The sequence below is a fragment of the Pelodiscus sinensis genome, chromosome 4 (assembly GCF_052426305.1).
Source record: "Pelodiscus sinensis isolate ZL-2025 chromosome 4, ASM5242630v1, whole genome shotgun sequence".
Lineage (NCBI taxonomy): Eukaryota > Metazoa > Chordata > Testudines > Trionychidae > Pelodiscus > Pelodiscus sinensis.
Genome location: NC_143055.1, coordinates 81046497 through 81065408, shown reverse-complemented (window position 1 = coordinate 81065408; position 18912 = coordinate 81046497). Strand labels below are relative to the sequence as shown.

At 39.1% G+C, this 18912-nt stretch overlaps 1 protein-coding gene across 11 annotated transcripts in view; it reads right to left on the bottom strand.

Moving 5' to 3' along the window:
* The window catches only part of FBXW7 (F-box and WD repeat domain containing 7), a 292479-nt gene that overhangs the window by 34717 nt on the left and 238850 nt on the right, over window positions 1-18912 (bottom strand). For 9 of the 11 annotated variants that reach the window (XM_075930055.2, XM_075930052.2, XM_089777970.1 and 6 more), the window contains one exon: window positions 1568-1650. In XM_075930055.2, coding sequence (XP_075786170.1) covers window positions 1568-1650 — 83 coding nt within the window. Of the gene's footprint in view, window positions 1-1567; window positions 1651-4314; window positions 4792-18912 lie in introns of those variants that run through there. The other 2 variants (XM_075930056.2, XM_025185405.3) reach the window with 2 other exon arrangements.

Here is an 18912-nt window from a genome sequence, read left to right as displayed (position 1 = left end):
AGTAGCTAATTTTTGAATGTTGGTGATAAAATGGATTAGAAAATATTAGGAATGGATTAGAAAATTAGAAATCTGTTAAAAGCAACACAAAATATAAATGCTCTCCTTAGGCTAGAGGAATTAAAATACATATTTTAAGTAAATAAAATGTCTGACAACTATTTATTTTAATGTAGTATCAGGGAGGATGTTATACCTTTATTTAAATGTCTTTCACTGCTACATTGGGCTTCTTGGTCAAAAAAGGCAATAATCCACAACAAACTAAAAGCAACATCCTTTTGAAATCACTTTAAACCTGATCACTGTTCATACTTTTTTATATTTAGTGCTTTCAGAATGTATGTTTTCATTCAATTAAAACGTATCAGTCACATTCTCCTAGAGGAAGCTGGAAAAGAAACAATCTGAAAACAAGCAGATATATTTTGCTAAATGGTATACTTTATCTACTTGCCTTTTTTTTGGTGGACCACAAAAAACTACGGATTTTTGGCAGAATAAGTTCAGAAAACTGAGAACAATTAAAAAAATATATTAACTAGAGATATCTAAGAAGTCAGAATAGTTATATTCACTCTCTAACAATGGTCTGTTGTTCTTTAATGTTGCCATTTATAAAAATCGAAGACCAAATACAGAAAATTTTCCTAAATTTTCTAAACTTTTTATTTATGCAATAGCCCTTTTAAAAGAAGAAACATATAAAATGTAATTTACAGTTTTAAGATACATTCACAGTGACATATTCAAGAACTGACCTGCTAAACCAATTTTAAGTGGAAAGTAACTGGGAAAGTTTTATGATGATACAAGTTCCAAAATGATGGCATGCAGTAGGACATTAGAGAACAATTATATCTAGTTGTTATGGCAACTACAGTAAGTAAAGAGCATATTCTAATGTATTCATATAGACCATTTAAAATCTTTCCCTTAGAAAATAAAGTATTCTTGCTAATTCAGGGCCGGGCCCCATTCTACTCCCTTACTCATGCTGATTAGTATCTTACTCTGCAAGGAGTCTCACTGAAATAAATGCAACTACTTGTGCACTAACTTACAAATCAACATTAGTAAGGGAGAAGTTGGCACTCATATTATATTATAGATAGCAAGTATTTTTCTGTAATTTTCTTAGGATCATATGTTCAGTTCTGCCTACATAAATTTCCACTGAAGTATTTCCGTTGATATATTTGATATTTTGAAAAGTCTTTATTTTTAGAATTTTTTACCATTAAGTCCCTTTTAATACTGTACTAACTTCACACTGTATTTTGAGGGATGCTTTTACCCTGTAGAAAGCTTTGTAGATGGGCAGTATATTATAAATTAAAAGTAAACCTCTAAAGAAATAAACTTCAGCTACTGTATTAAAACTCAACTTCAGTTTCTATAGTTTTAACCACCTGAATTACATGTTTGTAATAGGTATAATATCACCAATTCCCTTCTATAGTGTTAACATTTAAGATGAGCTATGAATATTCAGTCTGAGCAGCTGGAAAGACAGGATGTACATGTAAGAATCATGACCAGATCATCTGTTATTACATTTAATTACCTCGTGTATTCTGAGACTTTGCAGGGTTTCTTTCCCAGAGAGAAAGAACGGACCTCGGAGCCATGGTCCAACTTTCTCTTCATCTGCAAGATGGGGAGGGGAAAAAAAACCCCAAAGATTTAGTTGTATGACCAGCATAAATCACGTCTAATATCTAAAATGAACACATTTTCCCTTTTACCTGAATTTTCATAAATCCCGCATTAATAAAATAATTTGAAATAATGTTTCATTTATATCTTGAAGTAATAAAATGTGAAATACTTATTCATTAAAACTATTTTATGACTAAAGTGTATACCATTGCTACTTTGGGGACTAAAGATACTTAAAACTACCATCTTACTTTTTGCTTCCAAGAGTTATTTTATACAGAAAGAGAGTTTGGATATAACTATGAAAAGGTTTATTTTAAAAAAATGTATCTTTGTGAAGCCTCTGGAAAGAATTTCACCCCATTATTTTAGTTTCATAGCTATACCAACTGTGAAGTCTGAAAATGAGAAGTGGGTTAAATTTTGTATAGTCTCTGGGCACTGTAGAGCAAATGTATGTTTAGGCATTAAATAAAAACAAATTTCAAATACTTAAAAATGACTCATCTTAACATTGTTAATTTACTATTTCAAACAGTTATGAAATGACAGCAACACTGACAAAGATGGCATTGACATTTTTACAAAAGGACTAAAATTTAAAAGAATGTCACCCACAATTAGATATGATCAACAAACAAATAATGAACAGGGCAGCTGTTAAAAGGAGAAGCAAGTCTGCAAAAATTACCAAAGAGATGGAAACCAGTGAAAGACATGTTCATCCATCCAGACAAATAAGGATTACTTCCTACATATGTTGGTAATCTTCAACCACAGATTTTTGGACTCAACTGAAAATCATTTTATGCCAAATAAAGATTTGTTTTTGATGTAGGCAAAACATGTTAGCCATTAGTAGAGCAAGAACAACGATTGGCTGCAGAATGTATGAACTACCCATGCATTAATTTGGACCTTAAATATTTGTGAGGGTTTTTAGGTTTTCTTTTTAGCTTTGTTTTTAAGATGAATGGCTTAAAGTTAATATCTTAGATGCATAATATTCAGTGATTCTGTTTTTTAAAATATTGCAGATGTTATTTCTTTCATCTTTATGATTGGTTTCAACCATTTATTGTACCAGTCTTCCTTCCTAAAAGGAACTGGATTCTCTAAAGATATACAATGTTTACATTAGAAACATTTCCTTTTAAAATACTCTGACATTTACATATCACTTAGGAAACATTCAATTAAGCTTTTGTATTTTTTTCCATTAGTAATTAAGAGAAAGGACTACTAAGGTTATACATACTAATTAAAAAACAAAACAACATTCCTTATAGCTAAATCTTGTTTTCTTGCCCATGGCTCACATGGGACACAATAAACCGTGTCACCATAAAAACATTAAACAGAACAAACAACCCCCCCAAAAACCCAACAAATCCCAAAGGCAAGAACCAACCCTACCCTCCCACCACCACTCCCCCACAAATTGTTCTAAGCAACACTGAGAATAATGGAGACCATCTTTTATCATTGTACAGGAGCAAGACAGAAGGACCACTGGAAGCCTAAATCTCATTTGTTTTAGTGTAACATCATGCTAGAGAAATCTTCTAGTCTGAATCTTAAGGGAGTATTTTAATGTTACAGGAAGTTTTTAAAATTAAACTGATTTTCTTGAGAGGATATTTCAAACCAATACTTATATTTGTGTTTTGGTTCCCTCCTATCACAAGAGATTTACTTTTTCAAAAGCAAAAATGGTTAGGTATAAGAAATATAATACTGTACTAGCAATAGTATAAACAGGTATATTCATTTATTCTTCTATTGGTACATAGAAAATATTTATATCAACATACAATCCTATATTTACCTAATAATGACATTTCCAATTTCCCGTTCTCAATTATTTTAAGAAACTTTTTCATCTGTTCTTATCAGCTTCGTGACATATATGTGTTTTCAGCACTTCACAGGAATGCCAAGTAAATTTATTGACACAATTGCATTTACCATACTAAGAAAAAACTTTGTTTCCAGAAAACTGCTCTAGTAACAAAATTTAGATTTCAGTATGATTTTTGTGTGACTGAAAACTTGTTTCAGAAATACCCAAGCAAACATCCTTGTGAAATAATTCTCTGTGACTAAAGTCCTTTAGACAGTGTTGATTTACTGAAATAACAGATCTTGGATCAAAATATCAAACTGTATTCTGCATCATTACCGCAAATACAGAGTGGTACCTAAGTCTTCCATAGCCCACTGCATTACATGTAAATATCAACACCGTTACTTGCACCATTTTGTACATTCACATTAACAAAATGAAAATAAAATAAGCCTGAGAGATATGGTAAGGTACAGAAAGAAGATTCACTAAAGAACAGTTATGCATGGAGAGGTTTCAGGTTAATATATAGCTAAGCTGCATTTTGAAAGTCAAGCAGTTTATTTGAAGGTAAATTCTCAGATCAACATATCACTTCTTATTTAGATTCCTAGGATAAAAGCTTTTCACATCTCATTTAGCCATTTCATTATTTCCCTTCATTCATGCTGTAGAAAAGAATGTCAGGCATCCAGCCACCCACCAAAAAGAGAAGATACTGCAGCCATCTCTGATGATACAGATTTTTTTCTTCCTTAACACAGACACACACACACTCTCAAACAAGAAAAAAACAGGTTACTTACTTTGTAAAAAATCATTTTTAAAGTGCCGTAGAACCCCATGTTTTCTGTATTTTTTCCCTTCAATGATTCTGTGCCCCCGTGCGTCCGACTGCTTGGTAGTCTCTGACAATATAAACCTTTTTCAGGTAGGTATGTCACAGACTCTAATGTGGACATGCTCGGGCACGTCAGAAAAGGAAGATTAGGCAGCAGAACCAGCAACAAAACTCCACAAAAAGGCAAACGAAGCGCAGTATCAAACCGCTTCTCAGGACACATACATACATGCAGCTTGCTGGAGTAGAACTTGAGGGAATAATGAGAGAGAGGGGGAAGATTATTGGAGGAGACTCTGCCCTGTCAAAGCCTTGACTTAACAGATTCCTCCTTTAGCGGCAGAGGATCAGATTACATCTTCCCTCGCTCACGGAATGGTGCAGTCCAACCTTCAGCAATGCAGGCTGCACATCAATTACATGGTGCTCAGCTCCACGGAGCCTGTAAGCACAGAGTACAGGAAGGACTTCAGCAGGAAATTAAATAACCCCCACACACCAACATTCCCCGCCTCAAACCTGTCTTCCTCTTTGCTTTGCAAATAAAATACATTTTCAAAGCAGACTTGGAGGCTGGTGGAATGTTACCAACCCATTTCTAAATATTTCAAAGTGCAGCATGCTTCCAATTTTTCCAGCTGAAGCAAGCAAGCTCATTGCCACTAATTACAAATGTAGTGTAGCCCTGGGCCAGTTCACTGGACTTTTATATTCGTGCTTATAATGGAAATAAATTAGTACTTAACAAGTGCAGTTCATTTTTAAATGACCTTACATAAACTATTTACCAAAAAGATGTTTGAAATATTCTGTTGGCTACACAGCAGAATAAACTGGTTTGGTGAATTTAACACTTGCAACTTTCAAAACTGACAATTATGTAATATGGATTAAATATTAATTACTGTAGTTGCTAATCTGTAAAATTCAAGAGTATGTCCAGGTTTTCCTTGGAAAACCCAGTGCACCATTAATATTTGGTGTATCCTCTTCCCTGAACATCTCCCTATTTTTAAAACTGGTTGAAGTCACACAAAAAATCCCAAACAGAAAGCTTCTAATATCTGCTTCTGGAGTCCACACAAACTGTTTGATAGTTTCTCTTTCATATTTAGAAAAACCTTAAGGAAAGCTTTGAATAGGACACACATTTTTCAAACAACATTTTACAATTACTTGACAAAAACGTCCTAGCAAAACTGATACAAAAGCTTCAGAGGGGTGGCTGAGTTAGTCTGTAACAGGAAAAACGTAAAAAACAACAAATAGTCTAGTAGCACCTTACAGACTAACAAAACATGTAGATGGTAACATGAGCTTTCGTGGGCACAACCCACTTCTTCAGATGACAGGAGTGTCTGAAGTCCAGATCCAAGAATAAATAAGGAAGGGGAGAGGGAGAGGGAGAGGGAGAGAAGAAGGGAAAAAATGGAGGGGAGGAAGAAAAAGAAAAGAGACAGTGAGTAGATAAGCTTCAGAGGGATAGCCCAGTTAGTTTGTAACAGGAAAAACTTAAAAAACAACAAATAGTCTAGTAGCATCTTAAAGACTAAGTAGTTACAAGAGGCTGACAAGAACCATTAGTTTGCACTTAGAAAGGAAGAGGACCAACACCAGATTCTACACAGACATCAAGAACCATTAGCACCTTCATTGTTTGGTTGGTTGATAATATGTGAGCCATCCCATATCCTGATTCATACCATTTGCATAAGAATTAAACTTGTGAATGAAGTTAAGTTCCAAAATTGATACAGTTGTTCAATAAAGTTTGGGGAAAAGAGACCTCTGCTGACCAATGGAAACACCAATAAAGGGCGATCTTACTGACTGTAACAACTGCAGAGGAATTGTACTACTCTCTGCTGCAGAGAAATCCTTCTGTAATATGATATTGCAGAGGATGAAAGAGGCAGATGATGCAGAGCTCTGAGAAGAACAAGGTGGATTGAGGCCCAAGACATCCCATGTAGATCAGATATTTCCAATAAAGGTCCATCACAGAAAAATGACAAGCTCCCCTCCCCTCTTCTTTTTTTAATTTCAAATGGCTTTTGAGAGATTGACCTACGCACCATGAAATATTCTTCAGTCCTGTGGAATCCCAGTTAAAACAGTCAATATCATCAAGGCCATGTACAGAGTGTTTTGTGAGAGTGCATAACCAGACAGCAGAATGGTTTAATGTGGCTGCTGGCAGAAAACAATTCTGCACTTAATTTTCATTGTTGTTTGGCATTGCCATGGTATGGAAAATGAAATTTATGAGCAACACAAACACTGGTAGAACAACTTTGCTGATGATATTGTGCCATCCAGAGACACCCCTGAAAAGAAAGGCAGACAACTTGGGCAAAAATAACAAGCTAAATGAGGTTCAACATTCATTATGCTATAAGAAACCCTATTAGAACCCAGATGTCAAGCAGTAGTACCACATAGGAAGGCAAAAATATCAACATATTAACCAAAGGAGACTTCAAGGAGGAAACAAGACTTTAATGATAGGAGAGGCAACTCAACATAGTATGGCAATCAAAGACATACAGTGCCAGAACAAAACTGAGAATTTTCAATTCAAACAATCTCAGTGTTAATGTATGGAGGTGATAGTTGGAGATCTACTAAAACAGACAAAAAAAACAGACACCTTCCAAAATAAACGCCTATGAAAGATTCTGAACATTGACTGAAAAGACTTCAGCACCAAGAAAGGAATCCGAAATAACACCAAACAGTACCTCTTTTCACCAGAATCCCAAGGAAGCTCTGGACATATTTGGAGTACATATTCTGAATGTCAACATACAGAATGTCAAGTCAAAACAAACTGGAAATGAAAGTATACAAGAGAAATGATAACCATTAGCAGTGAAGGCAGAATAATCAATCTTAAGGAAGCAACAGCAAATGACAGGAATGGAAGAGATTGGTTTCTGTCCTGTTCACCAACATTAGCACAGGAAGGATATACAAAATATATTTTTTTCCAGTTTATGGTTGTACAAATCTATATTTCTCACAAACTTTTGAATATACTGTTCTCCTTTATTAGTTGCCTGTTAGCCAAAATGCATTACAAACATTATTTAATGCAGTATCTAAGGTCAATCTTACTTTTCCCCACAACTAGGACAATGACCCTGGATGTCGTTGGGATTCTTAGAAGAGAACTTTCTCCTGAGCCTGCTTGGAATTTCCATTTTTCCTATCAACATCAGAAGAAAGCTGATAAGTTGGGGGTCCCACATATATGCTACCTCTTCCCATGAGAATGAAAGAGATGAGGTAGGTTCCAGCTAGGGATGTGAATGAGTAACTGGATACCTGATAAGTATCACCCTTACCTGGTTAACTAGGGGGCTGCTCTAGCTCAACCAGGCCCATCATACTGCCAGGTGGCAGCCCTGGAAGGCTGGGAGCCAGGAGCCTGCTGAGGGCTGGAATCCCCATGGAGCCAGAGGTTGCTCTGGCCTGGCTGGGCCCCTGCCCATGGGATCCCACTTAATCAGTTAAGTGTAACTGATTAAACATGATTTTATGCCCCTTGTTCCAGCTGCCTCTTCCCATGAGAATGATTCTGGAGCTCCTGAATAATTGTGGTTTTGCTCCTGCTGCTATACTGAGGATAAGAAAGTTAAGAGTGGTCAGGCCAGAAGCTAAGTATATGTTAAGCTCTGCACACGAGTTCCATGTGCCACAGAAGTTCTGCCTCAGAAAAGATATGCAATCCCAGAAGAGCATCGTCTTACCATCCATCTTCTATGTAAATAGTAATGTAGCCCCTAATCTGCCGTGTCTAGGTGTCTCCCAAACATTCACTGGATTTATTCTCAACAACCAGTAATCAGACAAGCATTATCTTTATTTTACACATGGGAATTAAGGCAGAGATTAAAATCACTTGCCCCAAGTCACAGAAGACTGTGTAGTAAAATGGGAATTCTACAACTCCAACTAAAACAAGTTTGGTATGGATTCCCAGGGGAATTCCTTGAAACTAAGTTAAAGAAGATAATGAACATCTTTGAGCTGGAGGATGAACAATATGAGAACGCTAAGCTTGGCAAAAAATACTTTCACTGAGGCTCTCCAAAAAGAGCTTGTCAACACTTGAAAGGAAGTAAAGGAAGAACAAATCCATGCAAAACAGATTCCCAGCAAAAGGAAAAGACGAAGTAGACAGACCTTGAAACTGTTTCAATATTGCATAGGACAAACCAAGCTGGATACAGCTCTGATAGACTGACAATATCCTGAACAAACCTTATGGAATAAAGATAAATTGTACTGAATTAACCTAAACCTTACTAAATTAGGGTTAATATCTTTACAATATATTTGGTGTTGTGGCATTGTATGAACCTGCTTTAGTAGGAAGGAATGGATGTTAATAAACTTCTTCTGTTATCAGTTTTTTAAGCCACTGCCATTCTGTGAATACATATGTACGTACGTTATTAGTTCAAAGTGGATTTTCCAGGATCATCATCATCATCAACTAGCCACCCATCAAAACCTCAAAACATAACTTCCCCTACAACTTCTGGATAAAAGCCCTGGTTTTAAGCCTTTGTCTCTGATGCAACAGGGGAGACTCCTTGAATACAAAGGCCCCAATCCTTATGGAAGGACTGGAAAGACTTAGCCTCAGTAATACTGTGATGAACTTTGATGAACTTGTAACCACAGCAAACACCTGGGTGACGTGATGCCTAGTAAAATTATTAGCATGTGTATAGGTTCTTGTATAATTTTAAATGTATTCTCTGTAATGCTTTTTACCTTGAAAATAAAGTAGGCTCGCATAGAAAGAATTCTTAACTGATCACTGCAGATATTAACAGTCCCTGAAGAGAACACAAGCAGATCTGTTTAAGCAGAATATTTTTGCTGGGAAATACTGCATAGCCTGAACAAAGCCTTGGGTCTCCACCCAGAAAGGCAACAGCAGGGGAGCTGGAAGCTGAAAGTGGATACCTTTGTTGAATCACTAAGAGGAAATACAGGTGTAGCTGTCTTGAACTGTGATAATGGTGATGACCATTTGGAAGATATAGTGATCCTTTCAGAGAAATGTTTAACAAGATGGAGAGAAAAAATTAACAAACCAGGTAATTATTATTTTTAAATACTTCATTAAGGAGCGTTCTTTCAAATCTTCAGCCCCCTCTATGCTAAATCTCCTTCTCATGTTTTTCTTACAGTGATCATAACCTGATGCAGTGACATACTGGAAAAATATAAGCACATGGCAAAAAAAATCCACTCAAAAATCTGCCAGACATCTTTTTCTAATTTTTAGCTAGGTCAACTTCTCAACCAGACCATGGGTAACAACTCTGGAGCATGGAAAAAAAACCTATTGCATTAAGTGGATTCTGGCTTTTGCAAGATTGGTTGGCATTGAACTTTTCAGCAAAGCATATTATACTAAAGCCATGATACTAAGATACAGTCACCTACCATTCCCTTTGGCTTCAATGAGAGTTGACAATGCACACCAGCACTCTACAGAAAAATGCCAATACCAAGCTAAAGTGAGGGAAAACTATTACTTTTTTTCTTGTAACCAAAAATCGCACAAACGTTAGTACAGGCAGTCCCCGGGTTACGTGGATCCGACTTATATCGGATCCCTACTTACGAACAGGGTGAGGGAACCCTGAACTAGCTGCCCCTCCCCCCCCAGCAGACCGCCGAGACGCGCGCGGTGGTCTCACCGCCCGCGTCCTCCGTGGCGAGAAAAGCCGCTCCGCGTCTCCCTGGTCTGCTGGGGAGGTGGGGGCACAGCTAGTGCGCCCCCCTCCCCCAGCAGACCAGGCTTTTCTTGCCGATGCCTGGGGTAGAGCAGCTGGGGGGCTGCCGGGTTGGTCCCACAGCGCCAAGGTGCATCGCTACTGGACCAACCGAGCAGCACCCCAGCTGCTCTGCCCCAGGCGTCCCCTAGTCAGCCGCTGCTGAAACTGATCAGCGGCTGACTACAGGAAGCCTGAGGCAGAGCTGCTCTGCCCCGGGCTTCCTGGAATCAGCTGCTGATCAGTTTCAGCAGCGGCTGACTTGGGAACACCTGGGGTAGAGCAGCTGGGCTGCTGCCGGGTTGGTCCCCGCAGCGCCGAACCTCGGCGCTGTGGGACCAACCCGGCAGCGCCCCAGCTGCTCTACCCCATGCGTCCAGATTCAGCCGCTGTTGAAACTGATCAGCAGCTGATTCCAGGAAGCCCGGGGCAGAGCAGCTCTGCCTCGGGCTTCCTGTAGTCAGCCGCTGGTCAGTTTCAGCAGCGGCTGACTTGGGAATGCCTGGGGTAGAGCAGCTGGGGTGCTGCCGGGTTGGTCCCGTAGCACCGAGGAGCGGCACTGCGGGACCAACCCAGCAGCACCCCAGCTGCTCTGCCCCAGGCGTGTCCGATTCAGTCGCTGCTGGTCAGTTTCAACAGCGGCTGAATCGGGACACCAGTTCCGACTTACATATAAATTCAACTTAAGAACAAACCTACAGTCCCTATCTTGTACGTAACCCGGGGACTGCCTGTATAGAAAATGGAGCATATCCTCAAAGGGACAGAGTTCATCTGGGCTCCTTCAGTTTCTTTACAAATATCAATTTAGTTTCTCAACTCTTTTGTTTCCTTATGTAGACTGTCATAGCAAAGACAGAGGAAGGCATAATTTCTATCACAAAACACACATTCTTATCTAGCTATGATTTCTATATAATTCTCCGAAACTTCAGTTCTTTTAGTATCTCCCAACTACACTTAATCATCTTAAAGCCTGCCCATCAAATCTTGGCATTTATTATCCATTAAGCTTCAGTTTTGTGTATTTTATGAGAACAAAGTGGTAGAGCTGACTTCATACTTCAGATTTGAACAACACTGCATATGTCTCAGGAGACTCACCACTTTCTACTTTAATACATCTCAAGAAAAAAGGCATACAACTGGATGTACGTGTAGGATTTAAGACAAACAGACACAGAAATTAAGTTAGCACCAATACTGTCGGGGTAGAAACTGAGGATACAATTGCTATGTGGATTCAAAAATTGTGTGTGGAGCCACTTAAAACCTCAGTAAATCTGCTAACTCATTCTGGGAGTAAGTAGTGAGTTCTCAGCCACAACAGAGAAAATGTATAGGTGATCCACCTGGATAAGCTCTAGCCATTTACTAAAGATTACAAGATTGACTTTGTAGCCTAGGTGGATGTACTTTTCAACAAAATGGGTTCCAGGGTGAGGTAGTCAAATAATCATTAGTAGTTGTTTTAGAGGTTAAGGTGAAGTACCGTGTTTCTACTTTACTTTTCCATTTTCTTCTTTTCTGGTACATTACTGATGATTACTTTCACCCACTGCTCATGATTGCCAGTCATTTTCTGAGGAAATACTCCTTCCCCCAAAAACATGCTTTATCTGTTAATGACCATCACATTAGCCCAAATATTCACATTTTCCAGTAGTTATCACAAAATAGAAATGTAGTTTATCAGATATTAATTTAGCCTAAATACAGGGTATTATACTTTTAATTACATGGGGAAAATGTATGGAAAGCTATGACTTGGCAGATGCAAATGTTTTAATGGTGACTACTATATCTGGCAATCTAACTCCCTTGCTTTTTGGGGAAGAGAAGAAACATATAGTCCTTCAAATCCATCAGTCTTTGAGTCACCCCCTGGATGGCACCAGGTAAACTCAGGGCATGCATGTGCATTAGTGTGTGGCCAAACCACATGCAATACTGCTTTTGGATATGATGAACAACTGAAGGGAGGCCAGATCTTTGCAAAACTGTGACATTTTGCATGGAAGTCAAACCACTTTCTACTTGGCATTTGTACTGACAGCTGCATACAGAATTCCTTTAGCTGCTCTGAGTCTGACAATAGGAAGGTCCTGATTTTTGACCTGGACAGGGACAGCAGGTTTGCAGAAATTTTGGTGGTGCCCAGAATGCCCAGCCCCCAAGTTCTTTCCCCATTCAACTCCTCTCCCCAACCTGCCTAAGGCTCTGGGAGGGAGTTTGCTTTGCAGGCTTCCTGCTTCTGATGTACATTAAAAACTGCTATTAGTTTTTGGCTAGCTGTTCTTCAAATTGTTTTTTGGCCTTCCTAATTATATTTTTACACTTCATTTGCCACAGTTTATGCTCTTTTCTATTTTCCTCACTAGGATTTAACTTCCTATTTTAAAATAATGCCTTTTTATTTCTCACTGCTTCTTTTACTTGGTTGTTAAGCAATGGTGGCACTTTTTTTGGTTCTCTTACTATTTGTTTTTAAATTTGGGACATGCACTAAAGTTGAGCCTCTCTATCAGGGTGTCTTTGAAAAATTTCCTTGCAGCTTGCAGGAATTTCATTTTTGACACTGTACCTTTTAATCTGTTGAACTAACTTCATTTTGTGCACTTTACCTTTCTGAAATTAAATGCCATGGTGTTGGGCTGTTGTGGTATTTTTCCCACCACAGAGATGTTAAATTTAATTAAATTATGGGCACTACTTGCAAGCGGCCCAGCTATATTCACCTTCTGGATGAGATCTTGTGCTCCACTTAGGACTAAATCAAGAATTGCCTCTCCTCTTGTGGATTCTAGAAGCAGCTGCTCCACAAAGCAGTTATTCAAGGTGCCAAGAAAAGACAGTTACCTGTTTCTGTAACTGGTGTTCTTCAAGATGTGTTGCTCATGTCCGTTCAACATAGGTGGTGTGTGCTCACCAAATGCACTGGGGCCAGAAGATTTTCCCTCAGCACTATCCTGGAGTAGAGCATATATGAACATGAGCAAGCACTGGAAGAACTTTACTCTGCAGTCCGTCCTGATGTAACATGTACCCAGTCAATATGGGGATAGTTGAAATCCCCCATTGTTAATGAGTTTTTTATTTTTATAGTCTCTCATCTCCCTTAGCGTTTTCTCAGTTACTATGCTGGTGAGGTGGTTGAGAAGATATCCCTACTGCTATATTCTTCTTATTAGAGCATGGAATTACTATCCTTAGTGATTCTATAGTACAATTTGGTTTGTTTAAGATTTTTACTTCATTTGATTCTATGCTCTTTCACATTTAATGCCTCTATCCTACCAGCATGATCTGTTCTATCCTTCCAATATATTTTGTACCCTGGTATTACTGTGCCCCTTTGAAACTTGTTCCACCAAGTTTCTGGGTTGCCTATTATATCAATATCTTCATTCAAAGAAGGCACTCTATTTCACGCATATTACTATTTATCTTCTTGGGTTTGTATGTAAGCACTTAAAAAACAAATAATTTTGTAGCTGTCTGCCATTAAATGATGTGATTGAATGGAACTCTTTCATTTGACTGTTTCTCATCAGATCTTACCAGTTTTATCATCTTCCATCCTCTTCTCTTTAGTAGAACATAGAAAATCTCTATTAATAGACCAGCCCCTAAGAGATGTCTCTGTATGATCCATGTGCAACTTCGCACCAGTCAGCTTTCTCCAAGACCTTAAATTGCAACCTTTTTAATTTTACATGCCAGCAATCTGGTTTCATTTTGGTTTAGTTGGAGCCCATCCTTCTTGTATAGACTCCCCCTTTCCCAGAAGTGTTCCCAGTTCCTAATAAAGCTAAACCCCTCCTTCCTAAACCATTGGTCTCACCCACATATGAAAACACTGCAGTTCTGCCTAACTGATCTTGCGCATGGAACTGGAAGCATTTCAGAAAATGCGATCATGGAGATCTTAGTTTTCAATCTCTTACCTAGTAGCCTAAATTTTGGCCTCCAGGACTTCTCTCCTATCCTTCCATATGTCATTGGTACCGACAGATACCAGGAACATTGGCTCCTCCTAGCACTACACATAAGTCTATCCCTTGTCTCAAGAGATCCTCAACCTTGCACCGGGCAGGAAAGTCACCATGCAGTTCTCTTGGTCATCACAAACCCAGCTGCCTATATTTTCTAATGATCTAATCCCCTATTACTAACACCTGTCTCTTCCTAAAACTGGAGTTCTCTCCTCCAGAGAGGTATCCTCAGTGCAAGAGGATATCACGACATCGCCTGGAAACGAAGGTTGCAACGATGGATATGTCTGTCTACAGCAGGAAATTGTTTCAAAGTAACTTATTTCAAAATAATAACTCCCAGAATAACTATTTCAAAATAAGGTTATTCCCCAAGAAAAGCAGGAGTATTATTTCGAAATAGTGGGCGTGGCAGCATGAATGCTCTGCTTTTTATTTTAAAATAAATCCCAAGTGTAGACCAAGGCTATAGGATCATTTCCCTCTGCTCCAACTGGATGTTCTCCTTCCATGAGACTTATACTCTCCTCAACAGCACAGAGGTCTATCTGACTGGAAATAAGACCATTCTACTGTGTCCTAGAAAGTGTCATCTATGTACCTCTCTGCCTTCCATAGTTCTTCCACAGTTTAGCTACCCTGGTCTCCAAAGCCCATACATGGTCCCTGAGGGCCAGTCCCTTGCACTGAATGCACACACATTCCACCAATCATAGGCTATGTCTACACTGCAAAGATAAAGCAGAAAAAGAAATGCAATTTGTGGTATACAAATTGTGTATCTTTTTCCAATTTAATTCCAAAAGAGGCTTTTCTGAAATTTGGACCACTTACATAGGGCCAAATTTCGGAAAAAAAAAACCCTTTTTCGGAACATCCCTTCTTCCTCATAAAAAGAGGCTTACAGAGATTGCGACAAAACGCGTCCGCTTTTCCGACACCGTTCGTTCATTTTGTGTTCCTTGGACACAGCAGTGCTTTTCTGGGATACCAGAGATCATCCTACCTTGTTCCTGCGAATTGCCAGATTGTCTCTCACTGAAAAGAGATAAATAGGCAAGAACATTTTTCATACTGTGGTTGTCTTCTTCTGCTAAGTCATTCAGGGTTCTGCTGCTGCTGTTAGTTTCCCAATGAGCCACAGACAGAAATTAAAACTGCAGAATACTAGGCAGCAGTGAAGCTAATCAGAGTTCTGCATAGTTTTAGTCTGCTGTTTTTTGGAATCTACAAGAAACAGACCTACTCTTCTGCAGCTATGGGTTGTTTGAGAGAGGTTGGGGTATGGTAGACAACAAACCTATAATTAGAGGTGCAAAATCCCAGTTAAACATAATGTTTAATTGGTTAACCGTGATCCTGTGGCATGGGGAGGGGATGCTCCAGCCCAGACTGTGCTGCTGGTTGCTCTAACTGGGTTGGGCCCACTACACTGCACCAGGGGTAAGGGGGCTGCTCCAGGCAGGGTCTGCTGCATGACGCCACAGGGCGGAGGGCTCCCATCATATTTGGCCTGACAAGACTGGAGTGTCCTTTGCCTGTGGGCGTGGCTGGTCCAGATGGGCTGGAATGCCCCCCAACTGCATTGCCCCCGTCGGCTGCTCCAGTCCGTGTGGTGAGCTGTTCCAGCCATGCTGGGCTGAGCCTGCTGCACCATGCTGTGGGCAGGGGCTCTTCCAGCTGGGCCGAGCCTGCTGCACCAGAGGGGTAGAGGGACCTGTTCTGGCCAGGTTTGTTAGGGCCAACAGTACCACAGGTAGGGGGCCTGCTCCAATCTGGCTCACATCACGGTTGGCCTGGCTGGACTGAAGCCCCCACATCTGCATTGTTGTTGGCCTGGCCAGGCTAGAGCACACTCTGCCTGTGACGCGCCCCACGATCTACTCCAGCCCAGCTGGGCATGCTGTGCCACGTGCTGCACCTGCCAGGCTGGGCTGAGCCCACTGCACCATGTTGCAGGTGGGGACTGCTCTGGCTGAGCTGGGCCAAGCCGAACCTGCTGCACCGAGGTGCGGGGGTCATCTGAGGCAGGCCCGGCCAGAGCATACCTCTTCTGGTTAACCGGTTACCCAGCTAAACATGTTGGTAAGGGGTATGCTTACCAGGTAACCAGTTAACTTGTAAACTCTTTACATTCTTTTACATACAATATTCATTTTCATCTTTTCCTAACATACAATAGTCTTTAAAACCATTTGAGAGTTTCCATTTTTTAAAAACACACTTTCTGAGGCATAGCTAATCATCTTCCCTCCACATAATTAGCATACTATTTTACAACTAAGGCAAACCACCCACTGAAACACACTTAACACTTTCTTCAGAAGAGAAAAAAATAGTTCAGTAAATATCTATATTTTACAGTTATAACATATTCAACAACAACAAATTTTTTCCATTTCAAAAGACATCTTTTTAAATACCGCTTAAATGTTACAATTTACAACAAATAGAAAAATTTCAACACCAAAATTACAGAGCTTCCAGTGGACATAAAACCTTGCCAGTTCTCTTAATTAATCAAAATTCACATTGTCCAATCCTTTTCCTGTTGGCAACATTTCTAGAACCTTTAACATTTTGTTATGTGGTATGTTGTAATTAAGACTGTCTATTACTTCTAATGAAAGACTAGATTGAATTACACAAATCACCCACAGAGCTATAGAATCCCCAGAAAGACAGAGATTACAGCAAAACATTACACTATAGAAAGAATATTCCAGTTTTAGTTGTAGGAACATTTTTTGTATGGAGAGACTCTGTGACTGTCTCACTAAGGTACTATACAATTAACATTTAAACACTACTGGTGATTTTTGGTGAGTTTAAGTTTGCCCTGTTACACAACAGTAGCAGAACGAATATCAATACCAAATCCTCCTTCACTTAGTGCACAAACCCTGAGTTAGTTCCCAGGTTAAGGTAACCTATGGTCAACGTAGGACACCCTCTCCGATGGAGAGGTTCTGTGCAATCTTTGCTTCTCCATGATGCTCTGCTCTAAATTACAGCAGACAGAATCCCACACTGTCTAGATGAGATGACCACAGTACAATGCATTTGGCCCTGCTCTTAGCATACCACTGAATTCTTACAGACAAGCTAAAGATGGGGAAAGTGGGTTTTATACATCCTTTGGATTTCTCCAGCTGTCAGAGTAATCCCTGACTGCTCTTCTAGGGCATTGCAAAGATGACAGAGCCAACGGTTAGGTTGTGATTCCTTGTGTACATTTTAAAAAGTGTCTAGTTGAATTTGTACTTATTTAAAATACCACTATCACTGATAAAAACTAGGATTAAATTCTGCCCTTCAATAAAAGCATATGTATTCATTCCTCTTACTTCAATAGGAACAACATGCATCTGCAATTCCCCTATTAAACCTTACTGTACGTGACTTTTACAAAAGGCTTATAACTTTGCCAAATCAACTAAGTGTTCTGTTTACAATCAGGAATATTTTTCTGCCAAACTGTAGCTTTCTGCTTTCATGATTCAATTACAGAACTTGTTTATAAAAAAAAAAAAAATCACAAGAATTTGTATTTTCAGGGGAAAAGTGTATTTTTTTTTAACACAAGTGACTTAACTGTTTTTGCTCACACTTAACATAAAAAAAAATTTTGTGCAGAAATAAGGCCTGTCTGCAAATTGCAGCCTGAAATATGAATATGATAGAAAAACATTAATTTCCTATTTCCAGTTGATTAGAATAAGAAACATGCCAGTAACCTCAACTATAGGAGATGAAAGTGCTTCATTTATAGTGTTTGCGAACAGTTCTTGCACTCTAATGTATGTGGATTGTTTGGAATTATAAGATAAATCCTACATTTATAAAATCCCAATCTCACCAATACTAAGGATGTAGAAAGGATGAATGGTAGTGTTAGGGTTTATAGCACAAGAGTCTGGAGATTTAGCCAAGAATCTCAGCTGAGACTAAATGGGTATAAAGACTGAACTTTTGCACTGTGAATCAAAAAACCTTTGACAAAATAGAACATTATTAAGACTGAAAAGTCAAACACACAAAAGTTAGGAAATGCCAGAATTTAAATATTTGATTACATGATCACATACTTTTTTTATTCACAGAATCCCAGCCTCATTCAGTGCACGATGGATGGTATTTGCTTAATGAGCAATATTTTGTTTTACGCTCATTGTTCAGTGGGTGGCCCGGGTCCATGCTTTATTTAATTGCACACTATTCAAACCCTGATCTGAAGACAGAATTATTAACTTCTTCATGACTTTCTCCATGGCACTTCTCCTTATATCTCAGTGGTTCACAAACAAATTAATTTATCTTTATAACACTCTTGGAGAGATGAAGGGGAAGAAGTATTATCCTCATTTTATACATGGATTGCTAAGGCACAGAGACAAAGGTCAAAAGTGTCTGCTAATTTTAGGTCCTTAATTTAAGATATCTAGGACCTAAGTGAGGCGAACACAATATTACCTGTACAAAAAAAGTCTGATTTAAGTGATCTGCCTATAATATAGGAACTATGTAGCAGAGGTAGGGATAGAATCCAATCCTCCAGGGCAGTATTCAGCTACCTTTACTGTGAGACCCTCCTTTGTCTTCTAGCAATACCCTTCTTAATTCACTATACACCTTCCATCTTCTGCAGCAATTGAAGCAGCAGCTCTATAAACGACTGCCTCCTTCACTGAACAACTCTGATCCATCCCTAGAACAGGTCCACCTTGTGCTCTCAATGAAGCAGAATCCTGTGGCAAACATGATCATGTG